Below are 17428 nucleotides of genomic sequence, written 5' to 3'. Positions count from 1 at the left end.
TGCTGTAAAAAATTTCAAATTTCTCACTTCCTGTATTTGCCTCATCACATATAGTTAATAGTCTATAACACTCTCCCTCACAGAGATGCCATAATTACCAAATAAAATAACATGTAAAAGGCTCTGGCACTGTGTCTTTTGCTTAGTGGATAGTCTACAAATACAAGTTCTCTTATTCTCTTACATTTGATATTCTTGAACACTCCTTATAATCGCATAGAATCTCATAGTTTACAAATTGTACTCATATGATTAAACTTACTTTCATAACAACACTAGATGCCAAGGTAAGAAAATAAGGAGTGTCACACGTGGAAAAGCAAAACCTCACTCTTAATCTTTTGATCTCAAGTTATGCAACATAGTTGGCCCCTGATCAACTGTATACATTTATATTCTTTTTTTTTTCTTAGTTTATTTACTCATTTTGAGAGAGAGAGTGTGTGTATCTGTGAGAAGGGAAGGGACAGAGAGAGAGGGAGGGAGAGAATCCCAAGCATTCTCCACACTGCCAGAACAGAGCCCAATGCAGAGCTTGACCCCATGAACCATGAGCTCATGACATGAGCTGAGATCAACATTTAACCGACTGAGCCACCCAGGCACCCCTACATTCATAACCTTAATCCTAAAATTTGATCAATTTTCTGATTCATATTTTATTTTAATAATGTATTATCCCCAGGTGTTCTCTTATTATTTAATGAGTATAGTTCATTTCTCCCCTTTTAAACTAATGGAGACCTTTCTTAATTCTTGAGTTAGAATGTGAAATTGATTTGGCAAGCTTCAATTTAAATGGCATTAAACTCATGACCTATTTGTGTTCAAAACAGTTATTTAAAAACGGAATTAATAATATGCCCTACGTTTAGCTATTATATGCCAACTCATAAATACAGGGCTATAGGACAGTACATTGAACAGTTCCTAAAGATGTCACTCTTTCTATACTAGGCAAAGAACAATTTGGCACAGGAAAAGGAAAGTATACCTTGAGTGCAGGGAAATCCCTCTTTGCCCAATTCAAATCACACAGAAAACATGAAAAATATAAACCTTTATTTCTCATAGTCATAATTGAGCCTTTACAGAATAGATTCTTCTTCTTTCAAACTGGTTGACCCTAACCCTCTGCAGTGATCTTGGTTTGAACAAATATTTGAATTATTTTCTTTCTCATCTCCTTGGTCTTCACGGTATAGACTATAGGGTTTAGCACAGGGGGTACAAGAAGGTAGGCATTAGCCATGAGGACATGAGTCAGTGGTGAAAGATGCTTTCCAAAACGATGGATGACAGACAGCCCAATGAGTGGAACATAGAAGATGAGTACAGCACAGATATGTGAAACACAGGTGTTGAGTGCTTTCAGCCGGCCCTCCCCTGAGGCAATGGCCATTACCACTCGGAGTATGAACACATAGGAGAGGAGGATAGAGAGGGAGTCAGAACCCTTGGTGAAGATGACAGCAATAAGGCCATAGAGACTGTTGATACGAGTGCTGGCACAGGCAAGGCGCATGACATCTTGGTGAAGGCAGAAGGAGTGGGAGAGGATGTTGGAGTGGTAGAAGGGAAGTCGCTTGATGAGGAAAGGCAGAGGGAAGACCACACAGACTGCCCTTGTCAAGATGACTGTCCCAGCTCTGCAGACCACACCATTGGTTATGATGGTCTCATACCTGAGGGGGTTCCAGATGGCTACAACCCGATCAAAGGCCATGGCCACAAGTACACCAGATTCAATGGCTGAGAAGGTGTGAATGAAGTACATCTGAACAAGGCAGGAATCAAAGGCAATGGACTTATAGTTAAACCAGAATATGCCTAGCATAGAGGGCAGAGTACAGAGGGTAAGTCCCATGTCTGCCAGTGCCAACATGCAGAGAAAATAGTACATGGGGATATGCAGGGATGATTCAGACTTGATGGTAGAGATGATAACACCATTGCCAAAGAGGGCAATGACATATATAGCACCCAGTGGGAATGCTATCCAGTAATACTTTTGTTCAAGCCCTGGAATTCCCGTTAAGACAAAGTAAGGGTGTTGGAAGTGAGAGTGGTTATTATCTGCCATGAAGCCAGTGTGACACAGGCATGAGGAGAGAGCTTGCAGGATCCTGATGGGTGACCTCCTAAAAATACAGTGACAGGGATTAATAATATAGTAGAATCTGACTTTCCTTAGAGTGAAACAATGTTATTTTCACATTAGTAAGGAGGGTATAAGAGAGAAATGAACCCCTGAAATTACTACTGCTCCATATATCCTGTTGAGAAAGCATCTCCTGGCCCAGGAGAAAAAGACTCACCCAACTACAAATAAGTCACATTCAGTTTGAAGCACACACTGTAATGCTAGTGCATTAGGTAAAATGTCCTTCCTCTCCTGTCCTTTCTTCCCTCTTTCTAACCAATATATTACAAGCAGTTGAGCAAGGTTAAGGACATAATAACTAAGACAGAACCAATACAAAATATGAATTATTTGATTCCCCATAAAGGATGTTATCCCTACCCATCATACTCCTTCTGCCAAGATCTCCCATGAAGGAAATGGACCTTGTATCTAGGATAGGGATGGAAATACCCAGTGTACATGTCTATGCTTCTATTTGAGCACAACACTCCTTCATTTACCCTGAACCTGGATGTGGCCTCAGAATCATTCTCAACCCAGGAACCTCAGGCAGCCACCTACCATTACAGAAAATGAAATGTATTATCATCTCCAATCTGGTAAAATCTTAGTCAAATGGGTACTAAATCATACTTAGGAAAGCAACAACAGTATTTCTTTTTTTTCTTTTTTTTTTTTTTTTTAGCATAACTCTCTTTGTCTAAAAGGAAGTGAGACCCTCAGGGTTCACTTGAAGCCTTTTTCAGGATTGGGATCATCTGATAATGACCTATTGCTAAGGCACAGTGATCATGCATAACACATGTAACACTCTGAGTCTTTACAGAGGCCTTAATAGACATCTGGGAGACACCCTTATGTTGCTAGAATCAATAACTATATTTATGCCACAGGACCCCCTGATGGGACATTTGACTTCAGACATGAATGCTAGCTAGATGTAGAACACACTCTCTGAGAGGCTCTCATGCTTAAGACACTCCTCAGTTGCCTTCATCAGTTGATTGGGATCAAGTTGACTATGAGGCAATGTAGTGTCAAGAACGTGGACTCTGGACTGGCACATCTTGGATTCAGATTCCAGTTCCTCTGCTTCTCAACATACAGTCCTGTATGTGTAACATGTGGCAATCATAGTACCTACCCCATAGGGGCAGTGTAAGTATTAAAAATGTAAAAATGTAGAGACATTAGAAAGCATGATGTGTGTGCTTTTTATTATGATTACTTGGAATAAAAAGTTCCTTTCTTCATATGTTTTCTTTACTGACACTGAGTTTTTCATTTGTTTCCTTCCATTTTTTGTTCTGTTTGTTTTGAGTTTTTTGGTCAGAGTTTTTTACAGTTAGTGGAAGTGAAAACTAATAGGTTCTCCTCTATCAGCAAAGAATCACATTTACTTTGTATATCTTGTAATTTTTGAATAATTTATCCTCTTTTATTCAATTATTGAATATCTCACCTCTAGGCTACGTATACATTTCTGGATGACCCATGCTCATGATGAATCAAAAACCATATTATTACCTTTTTTTTGACATTTCCCAAAAGATCCTCTTTGAAAGATTTCTGATTCATATTTCCCCAGTCTTAGCCACGACATTTTCTGTCTTTCTATGAAATATTCATTTCTTTCCATTACTCTTATGAAAAAGAGCTAGCCGTTGGTTCAAATATCTGGCCTATTAGATGTCAGCATACATTTCTTTCCTATTACTTTAGTTTTTGCCTCTTTTAGTGATTTTTGAGAAATAAAGTGCTTATGTTTTTCAAATGATTATAATAAAAAGTAGAAATGAGAGAAAAGTTTAAGAGGTAGACAAATGAGAGTGAAAAGGTAAATAAGGTAGGGGGAGGGAAGAAGAGAAAAGAAAATGAATAAAAAGAAAACCAGAGATCCAAAGACCAGCAGAAGTAAAAGTTGATCTATTTCACATTTTATTAATAAAGAAACTGAAACCCAGAAAAAGAAAATAACTTGCCCTGAGTCAAACACCTAATTAGTAGCAAAGCAGGTAAGAGAGGGACAAAGGCAGGGGTGCCTGGGTGGCTCAGTCGGTTAAGCATCCAACTTCAGCTCAGGTCAGGATCTCACAGTTCATGGGTAGAAGCCCTGCATCTGGCTCTGTGCTGACAGCTCAGAGCCTGGAGCCTGCTTAGGGTTCTGTGTCTGTCTCTCTCTGCCCCTCCCCTGCGCTCTCTCTCTCTTTCTCTCAAAAATAAATAAACATTAAATTTTTTTTTTTAAAAAAAGAGAGGGACAAAGGCACAGCCTTGTTGAGGAAAATTACAGCTAAATGCAATGGGAGCTTAAGGGTGCAATTAGAGAAGACCAAGTTAAAACTGCATCTCTTGGCCAAAGACCCTTACTCCCTAATACAGGTCCTTAGATTTTATTCTGTATCTATATTGCCCAGGATCTAGAAAACAGGAGGAGTTCAAGTCTACCTCCTGATGATTAGGCTTTTAGATACCAAGTTCTTCCTTTGAAAGTTTCATCTAGCCCTGACCCTCTGCTGTCCATACTGCAAAATTTATGGAAAAACTGATTGTCTAAGTGTTCTGCATCTGCCCAGGCTACCACAAGCTATATGGCCTCATTATAGATCCTAGATTGTAAGAGCAGGTGAACAATGAAATAAAACTACAAAATTTCTCTATTATATAAGTAGCAGCAAACAAACAAACACAAAACACACTTGAATCTGTTCTAAGTACTAGGAAGTTTCTAGGCAATCTAGGATATTTGTAGATGATAGAATAAGATTGGAACTGGCCTTTAAAACAGAGGTTGACTGTTCATTATTACCAGGATATATGATGGGCAGAGAGAACCTGAGGAAATAGAAAGAAAAACCCTCCTGAGGAAGAGTTTAATGGTAACCATACCTCACCTGACAGTAGAGCCACAAACTGCCATATCAAGGGGAAAATTCCCAAACTCCAATCATTCTAAGGTTCTAAATGAAAGGAATTTTAAAAGTACAATGTGTAAACAATATAGAAACAGTTATTCAGTATTCTATAGGTGACATTTATCTTCTGCTTACATTGAGTAGGGAGTGAGTAGGGAAGGTGTTCCTTACATTTTAAGATAATGGGATCAGATATTTATCCACCTCTTAGAAAAAGGTGACCTATTCATTCTGAGTTTAAAGAAGTTGTCTTCACATCTTTCCCTTAATGATGTGAATGAGAAAGAGAGCAAGAACATAGGACATGGAGTGTTTGGGTTGGAGAATAAAGGACAAAGGAAAGATAAGGGGACAGGAAAGAAGTGGTTGGGAGATAATTAGAACTTCAGTGATAGTATCTTAAAATCTTAAAATACTCTGTTAGTAGGCCAACTTTTTTTTTTCTCTAAAACTTACCTGGTTGCTGAGAATATCCCTAGCTGGAAGAGGATCTTAAGCAGCCTGAAGCTTGCCTGACAAAACCATTGCCACTACCCACATGAGGACTTTTATTTCTTGCACTGCTCCAAAAGTCCTCCTCCTATCACACCATGGAGAGTTTCACAGATCAATCAGCAGAGTTACTCCCTGGAGCTTCTGAGATTTGAGGAGGTCTCCCCAGAGCTGTAAAATCACCTCCTAGATATTCATGTCTGGGGTATGAAAGAGTATTGAGGAGGCTAGTAGAAAAAGGCATTTTTTGTGTGCATGTGTGTGCAGGGGTTTAGTTTCAGAGGCTGCTTAGAGCTCAATTATGATCTCTCATGGCCATCTTAGCCTCTTTCCATGTCCTAAAATGAATGACAGTTGCCTTTATTTTTCTCAAAACACGGCAAAACTAATAAAAATATCCCAAGGAAAAGTGACTCCAAGATTTTCCCATTCTATTTTCCCACAAAATCTACAGTTGAAATGACTCCCTAGTAAATGAATTTTTCCTGATGTTTCATTGCTCAGTTTTCAGTATCAACCTAAGAAGTATAGTCATGCCCTGTAAAAGGAAAGCAAGAGACCCTACAGGGGGTCATCAATTGTACCAACCAATCAAGAAACAATTAATTTTCCATAATATCCAATTATTACCTTCAGATAATGCTACCATTCCTAACTGCCCCCCTGAATACTAATAACATCAGCAACAGCATTAATAAAAAAAATCTAATATTAATTCTGAGTTTCATCAGTTATATGATTTATCACATTTGCTTTACACCTTCATTATAATAATCCTCATGACTTTAAAACTCTTGTGAAGTTGATATGGTAAGTATTATCATCTTCATGCTTCCAAAGAGAAAAGAGGATCATATTGGGAATTAGTCTAGATTGTCAACGTAACTTCAAGAATTTTTATTGCAGAAATTACTTATGCTAGAAATAATAGAGCAGGGGTTCCTCACTGCCCCAGGTGTGTTCCAGACTTACTAGATCTTGAAGGTCAACATTACTAGATAAGGAAGAAGTGCTCATGTAAACTAAGTTCTCTTAATCAATTACCATTTATCTACATGATGGTCCTACAGTAATTTAATATTAATTCAGATTCTCTTCAACACCATAGAATCTCAAAGTGTTCAGTTTCTTAACTAGAAATAATTCATCTCTACATTATATAATCATTCTTTTAAACTGTTTGGAGTAAGTAAGCTGTGGAATTGCTCTACTTGCAGTAATTTAACCTCTATATTCTACTGCTCATTATAAATGAATCTTACAGCTCAGTAACACTCTTACTCAAATTTTTCATCTGTATTGACGAATAAGGGCTTTGAGTAACTGAATCACTGTAATTTTATTCTAATCTCTCAGTCGACACTTTTTATTGGTTATTTGTTCGTTGGTTGTGTGTGTATATGTGTGTGTGTTTAGTTTTGGCTTGTTTGGGTTTTTTACTTGTACAGGTTGATCATTTGCATCTCACATGGATTCTGATTTCTTTTCACTTTCTGTCTATACATCAACACAAATATAAAACTAGACAAATATTACTATCTCTCTTTTTAAATTTCAACATGTTCAAAGCTGAAAACAGAGGACACTGCGCAATAGGTCAGATTGTACGGTCCTATAGATTTAGAGTATACATCTTTCATTAATTAATTTTCTTTGATTGGATACTAATCCCATTCCTATCAAAAGCAATTTCAAATATTCACATTTCTAACCCCCCTCCCACTCAGTCTTTTTCCCATCACATTCCATAGCAAAACCCTTTCCCTACTCATTCAAAAGAATTGTGATGATTTGCTCCAATCTTTTTCAATATCCCACCCTCTCTTAGCTACTTCTTGAAATACATTCACACCCAAACTTTCCTTCTCAGAGTTTAAATAAATTGCCTCTTCCCAGGTTCAATATTAACCCTACTCCAATCCCAGTTTCTCTGATTCCATTTCCTACTGTAACTCTTGCTTTTCTCATTCAACTTTACATACAAACAGATTCCTTCCAAATCTGTATCTCTGATCCTCATCCTTGTGTTGACTTTCAGGCAGTTCTATGTATCTGCCTGGTGGCCATTATCTTTACCTCTGCATCACACATATTCATCAAAATCAATAAATCCATAACTTTAAAATGCAACTTTATGCTTTCCCCTCTATACTTTAACTGGCTATTTCTTTACTTTTATATCTCAGTTCATAGTTCAATCCATCTAGTCATGTAAATACAAAAATATAAGTCACCCTATAAATAGTACCTCCTGACATTTTTACCTTTTAAATATTTCTAATATTGCTCCTTTCTTTCTATATCAAATGTAATACAATTCCACACACTCTATTTCTCCTACATGGACTTCTTCAGTAACATTCTAACTTTTTTTATTCACACAAAAATAAATTGCTTTGTTTATTCTTGTTTTTCCCTGTTCCTTCTTTCTCTAAGTTATGAGTAAGTAATGAGGTTTCTTTTATTGTCAATTTCTTTAGAAAATATTACTCTAATAATATTTGGCGCTAACCAAATTTGAACTGGACAGATGTCTTATTACATGTAGTTAAATGATTTCATTGCCACATAAATTTTATTTTTTATGAAAGCCTTATGAAAAAAATCATAATCATGAGAGGCTGAAAATGCATTTGGAAATAATCTGTAAGCCTATATATCTTGTTTATCCTTAAGCAGTTTTCATAACATCAAGACAACTTTTCATATTCATGCAAGTGTGTATTTTTCCCAAAATGTATTTTTTCTTGCTGACTCATTCCTACTACATTTCTGAAGTATTTAAAAAACCGAATTACTAGAATTTTTGAAGCACAAATGCTTCAATTCATTATCCAGAGCAATACATTGTGTGATCAAAGTGACCAAAACATATTTGTTGCATTTTTTTTTAAAAAATGGAAGAGTAGAAGAACAGAAGAAAGGAAAAAAGGGAAAAAGCAGGAAACCAAGGGAAGGTAATATAATGAGAAAATGGGCAAGAGAGAGGGAGGACATAAGAAAAGATGGATGAGGCTTGAAAGGTAAATTTTATCAAACTTAAACTGCCAAATGCTCTTAATGAGAGTTTACATTTTTAAAATGATTTTAAAATTTATAGCCAATGAAATTTACATCTTTTTGTGCAATTCTGTCATAGAGTCATGCAACCACCCCCTTAATCCAAATATGGAAGAGTTGCATCAACCCAAAACATTCCATCATGTTACCCCTTGTAGTTGACCCCTTCCACCCACCACAAGCCCTTGGCAACTGCTAATCTGTTGTCTGACCCTATAACTTTGGTATGTAATCTTTCAAACCTGAACTTTTCCATTTAACATAGTGCATTTGAGATTTATCCACAATATTGCTAAACAGAGTTTCATTGTATGCATATCCATTGTATGGATATAGTTGATATTCTGTTTATCCATTTGGTAGTTGAAGGAAGTTTATAAGTAAAGTTGTTATAAGCATTCACACATAGGTTTTTATATGTGCCTAAGTTTTCATTTCTCTTGTTTAAATACATAAAAGTCGATGGCCCAAGCATATGTTAACTATGTGTCTAACTTTATTTAAAAAATACCAAATTATTTTTCAAAGTGGTTGTGCTATTTTGTATTCTATCACCAATGTATAACAGTCCTACCTACTTTTGTTCCAACTAGCACCTTAAATTATCATTTTTTTGTCATTCTTACAGGTTTATAGTGACAACTTATCATGGTGGTTTTAATTTTTATTTCCTTAGTGACTAATAATGTTGGGCCTTTTTTTTTATGTGTTTATTGCCATACATAATGTCTTCTCTGATGAAATGTCTATTCAAATATTTGGCCCATTATTTGCTATTGGGTTACTTTTTTTTTCGTGTTGAATTTATAGCTTAATATATTATATATTTTGATTAAAAAACCTTTGTTGTTTATATGATTTTTTACTTTTTCCCCTAGTCTGTGTTTTGTCTTTTCTTTTTCATTATCTTAACACTGTCTTTTGTTAAGCATTTTTATTTTGAAAAATCTTATAAAATATATTTTTAAAGTTTATTTATTTATTTTGAGAGAGAGAGAGAGCAAACATGAGAGTGAGTGGGGGAGGAGCAGAGACAGAGACAGAGACAGAGAGAGAATCTCAAGCAGGCTCTGCACTGTCAGTGCAGAACCTGACATGGGGCTTGAACCCATGAACTGTGAGATCATGACCTGAGCTGAAATCCAGAGTTGGATGCTTAACTGACTGAGCCACTCAGGTGCCCCTCATAAAATATTTTTGATTATATATATATACATATCTATATATATACATATGTATACATATGTATACATATATACATACAAATGTATATACATATATATTTTTGAGTTGTGCTTTTGGTGTGTAATTTAAGAAATATTTGCATAACAAAAAGTCTCAAAGATTTTCTCATATTTTCTTTTCTAGACATTTTATAGTATTATGATTTACATTTATGTTTATGATTTTTTTGTTCAAAAATCAATTGACCATATTTCTGTAGGTCTTTTTGTAGATTCTCTATACTATTTCACTGATTTATGTGTCTATCCCTTTGCCAAAACAATAGGAACTCTAGAAGTCAGGTATTAAGGGTCTTCAAACTTTCTCTTCTTTTCAAAATTGTTTTGTCTATATTAGTTCTTTTGACTTCTTATATGCATTTTAGAATCGGCTTGTCTATCTCTACCAAAAATATTGCTAGGCTTTTGATTGGAATTTCATTAAACCTTTAGAATAATTTAGGCAGAACTGACATCTTAAAAAATGTTGAGTCCTGTAATTCATTTTCACCATTTATTTAGGCCATCTCTTATTTCTTTTAACAATGCTCTGTATTTTTCAACATGATAATCTTGTACAAATTTTATTAGCCACATAGCTTGGTGTGTCATTTTGGTGCTATTATAAATGGTACTTAAAAAAATCCATTTCTGGGGCGCTTGGGTGACTCAGTCAGTTAAGTGTCTGACTTCAGCTCAGGTCATGATCTCACGGTTCATGAGTTCGAGCCCTGTGTCGGGCTCTGTGCTAACAGCTCTGAGCCTGGAGCTTGCTTAGGATTCTGTGTCTCCCTCTCTCTCTCTCTCTCTGCCCCTCCCCTGCTCACACTCTGTATCTCTCTCAAAAATAAATAAACATTAAAGAATTTTTTATTCCATTTCGAATTACTCATTGCTAATATGTAGAAATATCACTGAATTTTTTTTTTAGTATTGACTCTAATCCTGTGATCTTGCCAAACTGATCTTCAAATTCTAGGAACTTTTTGTATATTTCTTGTGTTTTTTTTTTTTTTCAACGTTTATTTATTTTTGGGACAGAGAGAGACAGAGCATGAACGGGGGAGGCGCAGAGAGAGAGAGGGAGACACAGAATCGGAAACAGGCTCCAGGCTCTGAGCCATCAGCCCAGAGCCTGACGCGGGGCTCGATGGAACTCATGGACCGCGAGATCGTGACCTGGCTGAAGTCGGAGGCTTAACCGACTGCGCCACCCAGGCGCCCCTCTTGTGGTTTTTTTATATAGACTGTCATGCTATCTATGAATACACAGTTGTGTATTTCTTCTTTTCTAATATATATCTGTACGCCTTCTACAATTTCCCCTCATTGTACTGGGTAGAATTCTAGTACAATTCTGTACAAGAATGGTGAGGACATACACTCTTGCCTTTTCTCCCAATCTTAGGGAGAAAGCATTAAGTCTTTCATCATTAATTATAATATTAGTTAGCAGCATTTTTGTAGATGTCCTTTATAAAATCATGGAAGTTCCCTTTGTATTTCTAATTTGCTGAGAGTTTGGGCCATGAACATACGTTGGCTTCAACATGTCAAGGTAGAGGAGACTACATACAAGGATAAGAGCAGCCTCTGGGATATGGCAGTGACCCCTAACTGACAGCCAACAATAAGTTAGAGAGCCTACAGACTGAGTCCAATTTGTCTTTTCTATTATGCCACTCTCTTGGGCTTAAGACATGTATTTTCTTGGCAGAAATATTGTATTCCATTGTCACATATATTTTGGGGAATACTAGCTAATTTGGGAGCAATTAAGTTACCTATATAGATTATGAAGGGGAGGAAGAAATTTTCCGTTGTCCAAGGTTCTTACTGGACTAAGAATTAAGTTTACATGGAACAGATTAACAGGAGAAAAATCCAAGGTTTCAATATGTGCACACAGAGGTCTAATAATGAAATTGAGACCCAAACACATGAATAAGGCAGGCAGTGTTTATACATTTTAGACAAAGAGATAATAAATGTGTAAGAAATTGTCAGAATAAAGAAAACAGACGTTTGGGAGCTTTTATTAGTAAATGAAATTTGGGCTGAGGTAGTAAGTTAGTAAAAAAGTAGCAAGTTTTCGGGTGCCTGGGTGGCTCAGTCAGTTAAGTGCCTGACTTTGACTCAGGTCATGATTACACAGTTCATGGTTCAAGCCCTGTGAGTTTGAGCCCATGTCGGGCTCTGTACTGACAGCTCGGAGCCTGGAGCCTGCTTCAGATTCTGTGTCTCCCTCTATCTCTGTCCCTCCTCTGTGCTCTCTCTCTCTTTCTCTCTCTCTCAAAAATAAACATTAAAAAAATTTTTTTAAGTAACAAGGTTTGTTTCTGCAGCCTTCTCAGTTTTAAAGCTTCTATCTCTGGTGATTGAGATGTCTTTTTACTTCTTAGTACAGGCAAGGTAACTTTCATATGGGAGATTTATTATCTGCTTTCAGGGGTGACAAAAAAGCACCTGGGTGTCCTTGTACTGGCTGTTTCCCAGGTTCAATTCAAAATAATCAATATGCCATTTGGGGCAGCCTGCCATCGGCCCCTACAAACACTAGCAATGGGAGGTAGGCATTGTTCTGGACACTTCACTCACATTTCATCCAAATTCTTTTTACTGATGAGGAAACTGAAGTTCAAAGATGTGAAGTAGCTTGTCCACAGCCTTATAGCTGGAAAATGGCAAAGCAAGGATTTTTACCTAGATGGTCTAACTATGAAAGCCACAGCACCACACAGTGGGCTCCTAAAACATCATATCGAATGACACACACGTTGACCTGAGAAAAGAAGGGACCCAAGAATGGTTTAATTCTGTCCCTCCCTCCAACCTATTAGGCCAGATTCATTTATCACATGAATAAATGGCTATCCTGAACATCCAGGAAAGCAGGCTGCAGATAGATATGGGGCCCTTCCTGTGGTTTAGACGTCCGAGGAGAGGCATCCCCAGATCCCAAGTGGATATACATCGATGGATATAGAATGTTTCACTGAACTTATCAGGGAGCCTGAGACAGCCCTTGTTTATGGGGTTGTGCGTGTTTGAGGTGCTAGACGAATGCAGTCAGTGTCCTCAGCTCCATTCACCATGGGGTTAAACTTTAGTTGCAGACTTTGAGGCAGCTTCCAGATCCAACAGATCACACCTGCTGGAATTGCTGGAAGGAGTGTGAGGAGGGTAACCTGAGTCAGGAGACGTGTAGCTGTGCCCTGGGGATAGAGAGATTAAAGTACCATCTCCTGAAAGGGAGTAGAAGTGACAGGGATGAGCCCGGTAAAACCCCCAGGCTGGGATCTGGTTACCCAGGTCTGCTGCAGGGATTACAGGAACAAAAGCACCCTGAAAATTCTCTGGGAGGGGAGGAGCAGTGGACAGCATGGCACACAATGAGCATTTATGGAGATTTGGGTTGATTGTGTCCAGGGTGTGAAGGAAAAGCTACAAGCTGGTGTGGGGAGTAGGGTGTCTGGTGATACCTGATCCATCAGAAAACAAGGCATCTATAGGGAACAAGAAATGGCAGGGAGAATGAGAAAGTGCAAAGTACAGGGGAGAGAGAGACAGAGAGTAAGCCAAAATGACTGGGCTAGAGGAGTGAAGGGATCCAGTCGAGCTAGCTGTTGTATTTCGGAGAGAGCTGACTTTATGGATAGCAGTGTGCATGTGGCCAGGGATGGGGATGAAACCATAACAAAGGTAAGAGGCCATTTTATAGTCCCAGCAAGTTTTTTAATTGATTTAGGCCTTAGCCTGAGGTTGCAAAGCAAGTGACTAAGTGATCTCTGCAGAGGTGGAACCTGTGACCTTAGAGCCATTAGCACCACGTGGTACTCCACTGAGCTAAGGACAATTAGTCAAAACAGACAGGCAACAAAACCAGAAGGTATCCCTGCGGACTGAGCCTGAGGCACTCTCTAGGGCTCATTATCCGCTCTCTGAATTAAAGGCTGGGAAGAGGTGGTGGTAATGGTCAAAGAGCAGACAGGCCAGGGTGAGACAGGACACAGGGACCTATCAGGACTATGAGCTCAGGATTAGTATAGGGTGGAGGAGAACCTGCTTCATGGGCTAGGAGAACAAGACTGGATCCTAGGGATGGAGAGACTCTTCATTCCTGCCGCAGTTTAAAGGTCATTATTGTGCTTCCTCTGGGCTGAACAACAAGCCCTTAACTAACCACAACATTCTCATCGAGGTTCCCCATGGGGTTCTGGCAACAAGAGGCTGGACACCTGTGCTCGCCTTTCGTGTATCCCACACCCCACCCACTCCCCCAGATGAGGTACATCAAGGGTTGCATAAAGAATATACCCGAGACAGTCCACTAGAACACCAAAGTGTGTGAGGGTCGCTGAGAGAACCAAGTGTGGTGAGTGAACTGCACAAAGGGAGAAGTAGGTATGGGGAGGGACAATAAGACTTATGGTGAGAGTGATGAAATAAATGGGGGAGAAAACAAGAAAGAAAGGAAAGAGGAGGGAGAAATAGGTATGGGAGTTCCTGTTTCTGAACATGGAAGGATAAAAATGAGATGGGGCAAAGAATGGGACCACTCTCAGAAAGTTTCTTCAATTTTTGAAGAGTTGGAAGGTAGATTGGGCTGGGCGTTGGGATAGAGCAGATGGAGAGATCAGAAAAGCACAGTGTCCTTTGTAGAAGGGAGGGACGCATGGGGTTCAGAATTTGGGCAGTGAGGCAAAGTTTTGTCTAAGCTGACTCGTTAAAACAGCTCATGAAATTCAACAAACTTATTTCATGTCTAATGGAAATATGTGATTATAGGAATAAAAAATCCAAAATAGTCCTTGTCTTCAAAGAGCTCACAGAGCAGCAGGAAGGTATGGGAAGAGCTCCAGTAGTACACTAACTTATGCATAGAATTGTAGAAGGGGGGAGTGATTCATTTGGAGGGAGAAATACATTAGAAGGCCTATGGGAGCTGGTAGCATCTGAGTTCTAGTAAGGAAAAGTGGTTTTCTGAGATGGAAAATGCAGAGAAGTTAGAAGTAGCTATAGGTGCAAAGGCAAGGATATGACTTAGCATATAGTATTAGGAATTGGGACTGAATATTTAACATCATACGTTAGAACTAGGAAGTCATGTGGAGCAGACTTTGCTGACCAAATCTATCACTGAGGGATGTCTTCAAATTGCATAGTGCAGTTCTGAGTTTACTGGTGGCCAGAACCTCTGCATGGTAGAATCTGGGGAACCTTGAGAATTCAGTGGTGGCATCTTCTATCCCCCATATATGGGCTGGCTTTCTGCTTACCTTGTCCGATTATAACCTGCTAGGGTCCTTTGTCCCAGGTTCTTCAGAGAAAAGCTAAATCTCCCTAGTAAAGAAATAGCATGAAAAAGAATCTGAATACAGGGAGTAGTAGAACTGATCATTACCTTACCTTCCAACTATCCACACAGATTTGAGACTAAGAACATGGGAAATTATTTTCTAAGTTTGGGCCCTATAATTTATCTAAACCTTTCTCTTCCCTAGATTGTTGTATTCCTCTACCCCATCTGCTATGCTTGTTTCCCTTATCCTCCCTATATGCATAGGTCTCCTACCATATCAACATTTTATAATGTGCCAGCTTTGATCTCATACTTTGTTAAGTGGTTATCCATGGGATATACCGCCTGTTTCCAAAGGATTGCTTGGTGCTTGGCACTCAACATAGCTCTTTCAGTCAGGGTTAATCTGGAGATAAAAGGGGGCCTCTCAGGAGGTGGAGGGGCAAGCATTGTCTTGGAGAGAAATCTACCCTCTTAGCCATTTCTTCCTACTCCATTTTATCGCCTATGGCTCAACTCCTGTGACGCTGATGCTATACCTCTCCTCACACTGGCCACTTCTTAAAGCCATCCTAATGCTGCAGCATTCGCCTGCAACCGGAGACCCCGTCTGACATACACTTTTCAATGCTGGCCTCATAAATAGCAGGGAGAGTTGTGGTGAGGCCTTAATTGCCAGGACTAGGTCTGGACAGAAATGTAAAGTGAGAAAAACTGTTCATAATACTCTGCCATCTCTATATGCTGCTCACAGCTTTCCATGAAGCCACCATCAGATCTCCCTTCTAACCAAATATCCAATGTTCCATTTGTCCTTCAGATGGAAGGGAGCTAGTCTGGTAATGAATGAAACTTCTGTTCTGTCCCAAAAAACATTCTCCAGTATGTATAAACATGTTTTGGTGACAATGTCCCCACTTTTAATTTTGAACCATAGAGTTAAATCTGTAGAGAGCAAGGTTTCAGTGTGAGAAAAAAGAAGCTTTCTTATCCTTATAGCAACATACCAGATATTTGAAGTGAAATAAGGATGCCTAATTGAGCAATGTGAGATGTGTTTCAAGATGCATGTTTATGACTTCCTGTATTTCTGATATATATAGATGTATATACATAGCTGCATATTGCAGGGATGTTTGTGAACATCTGATGAGTATGTGTGTATGTAAGGAGATAAGAGCTACTCATTGGCTGCATACATGTGTTTTGAAGAATGACTGAATCTTCAAATTTACCTGGCTATGATTGTGTGAGGTGGCAAAAGATTGACTAGGAATACTTGTCATTCACAATCTGTGGACATGAGTGTATATATGATAACATATGTCCACCAACACAAACTTAGGCTTCCACATGCCTTTTTGTTCATACATGCATTTATATCAGTCTGTATTCAGAAGTGCTTCTATCTGAGGGAATGAGCATTTATATATTTCTGCACCCTTGAATGTATAAGTTACACTTTTGTTTGAGTACCTGTTAATTTGATATGCATATGTTTCAAAAATACTTCTGCCCATGAATATAAACCTTCCTTGCATGAGTGTTTCTGTGTATCAGTGTGGATAAGTATGTGTCTGTGTGTGCATGCATGTGTGTAAGGGCATGCATATATGTCTATGTTGTGTGTAGAAATAGATATTGGCCACAAAATGTATATTTTTGTGTTTGAATAGTGTAAATGGCAGAAAGTACATGTGCTTTTTGTATGCTAGTTAGGTATGTATGACAGCACTTTCAAAATTCTGGGAAGGAGTGAACCTGTCAAATACGAAGGTCGCATGTGAAGATTTAAATATCCCCACAAAAGCCTCACAGGGGGTGCCTAGGTGGCTAAGTTGATTAAGTGCCTGACTCTTGGTTTCAGCTCAGGTCATGATCTCATGTTTGGTGAGATTGAGCCCCATGTTGGGAACAGTACTGAATGCAGAGCCTGCTTGAGATTCTCTCTCTCTCCTTCACTCTCAATGCCCCACCCCCAAAATTAAAAAAAAAAAAGGCTCACAGGCTTTTTTTCAACAGGAATCTATCTTAAATCTCTTTCTGCTTTATCTTTCTAGCATGTCTACCCACCACCTAATCTGTTTTTAATGAGCAGGAATGTTCGGTCAAATGTATGAGATACATTAGGAGCCTCTGTTCTTGGGACTGTAAGCCCAGATACTCAGAAGAAGCTCCATCTAGAAAACACTTCAAGCTGAGGCAGAGACTCCAAGATGGTGGGGACTAGAAATATGTTGACTCCACTGAAGAAAAGATTAACATTTTGGAGAAACTTATATGAGGTGTG

General features: G+C 38.5%; 2 protein-coding genes across 2 annotated transcripts in view; both read right to left on the bottom strand.

The window, feature by feature from the left end:
- Positions 1-17428, bottom strand: part of LOC125177121 (olfactory receptor 51H1-like) — a 307668-nt gene that overhangs the window by 35007 nt on the left and 255233 nt on the right. The window lies entirely within an intron of this gene.
- On the bottom strand, positions 1127-2083 carry LOC125177118 (olfactory receptor 51H1-like). Its single transcript, XM_047879190.1, has one exon. It carries the CDS (start codon positions 2081-2083, stop codon positions 1127-1129), a length of 957 nt encoding a protein of 318 aa, XP_047735146.1.

This window comes from Prionailurus viverrinus, chromosome D1, assembly GCF_022837055.1.
Source record: "Prionailurus viverrinus isolate Anna chromosome D1, UM_Priviv_1.0, whole genome shotgun sequence".
Taxonomy (NCBI): domain Eukaryota; kingdom Metazoa; phylum Chordata; class Mammalia; order Carnivora; family Felidae; genus Prionailurus; species Prionailurus viverrinus.
The sequence above is the reverse complement of the archived record's forward strand: the minus strand, read 5'-3'. Positions and strand labels throughout refer to the sequence as shown.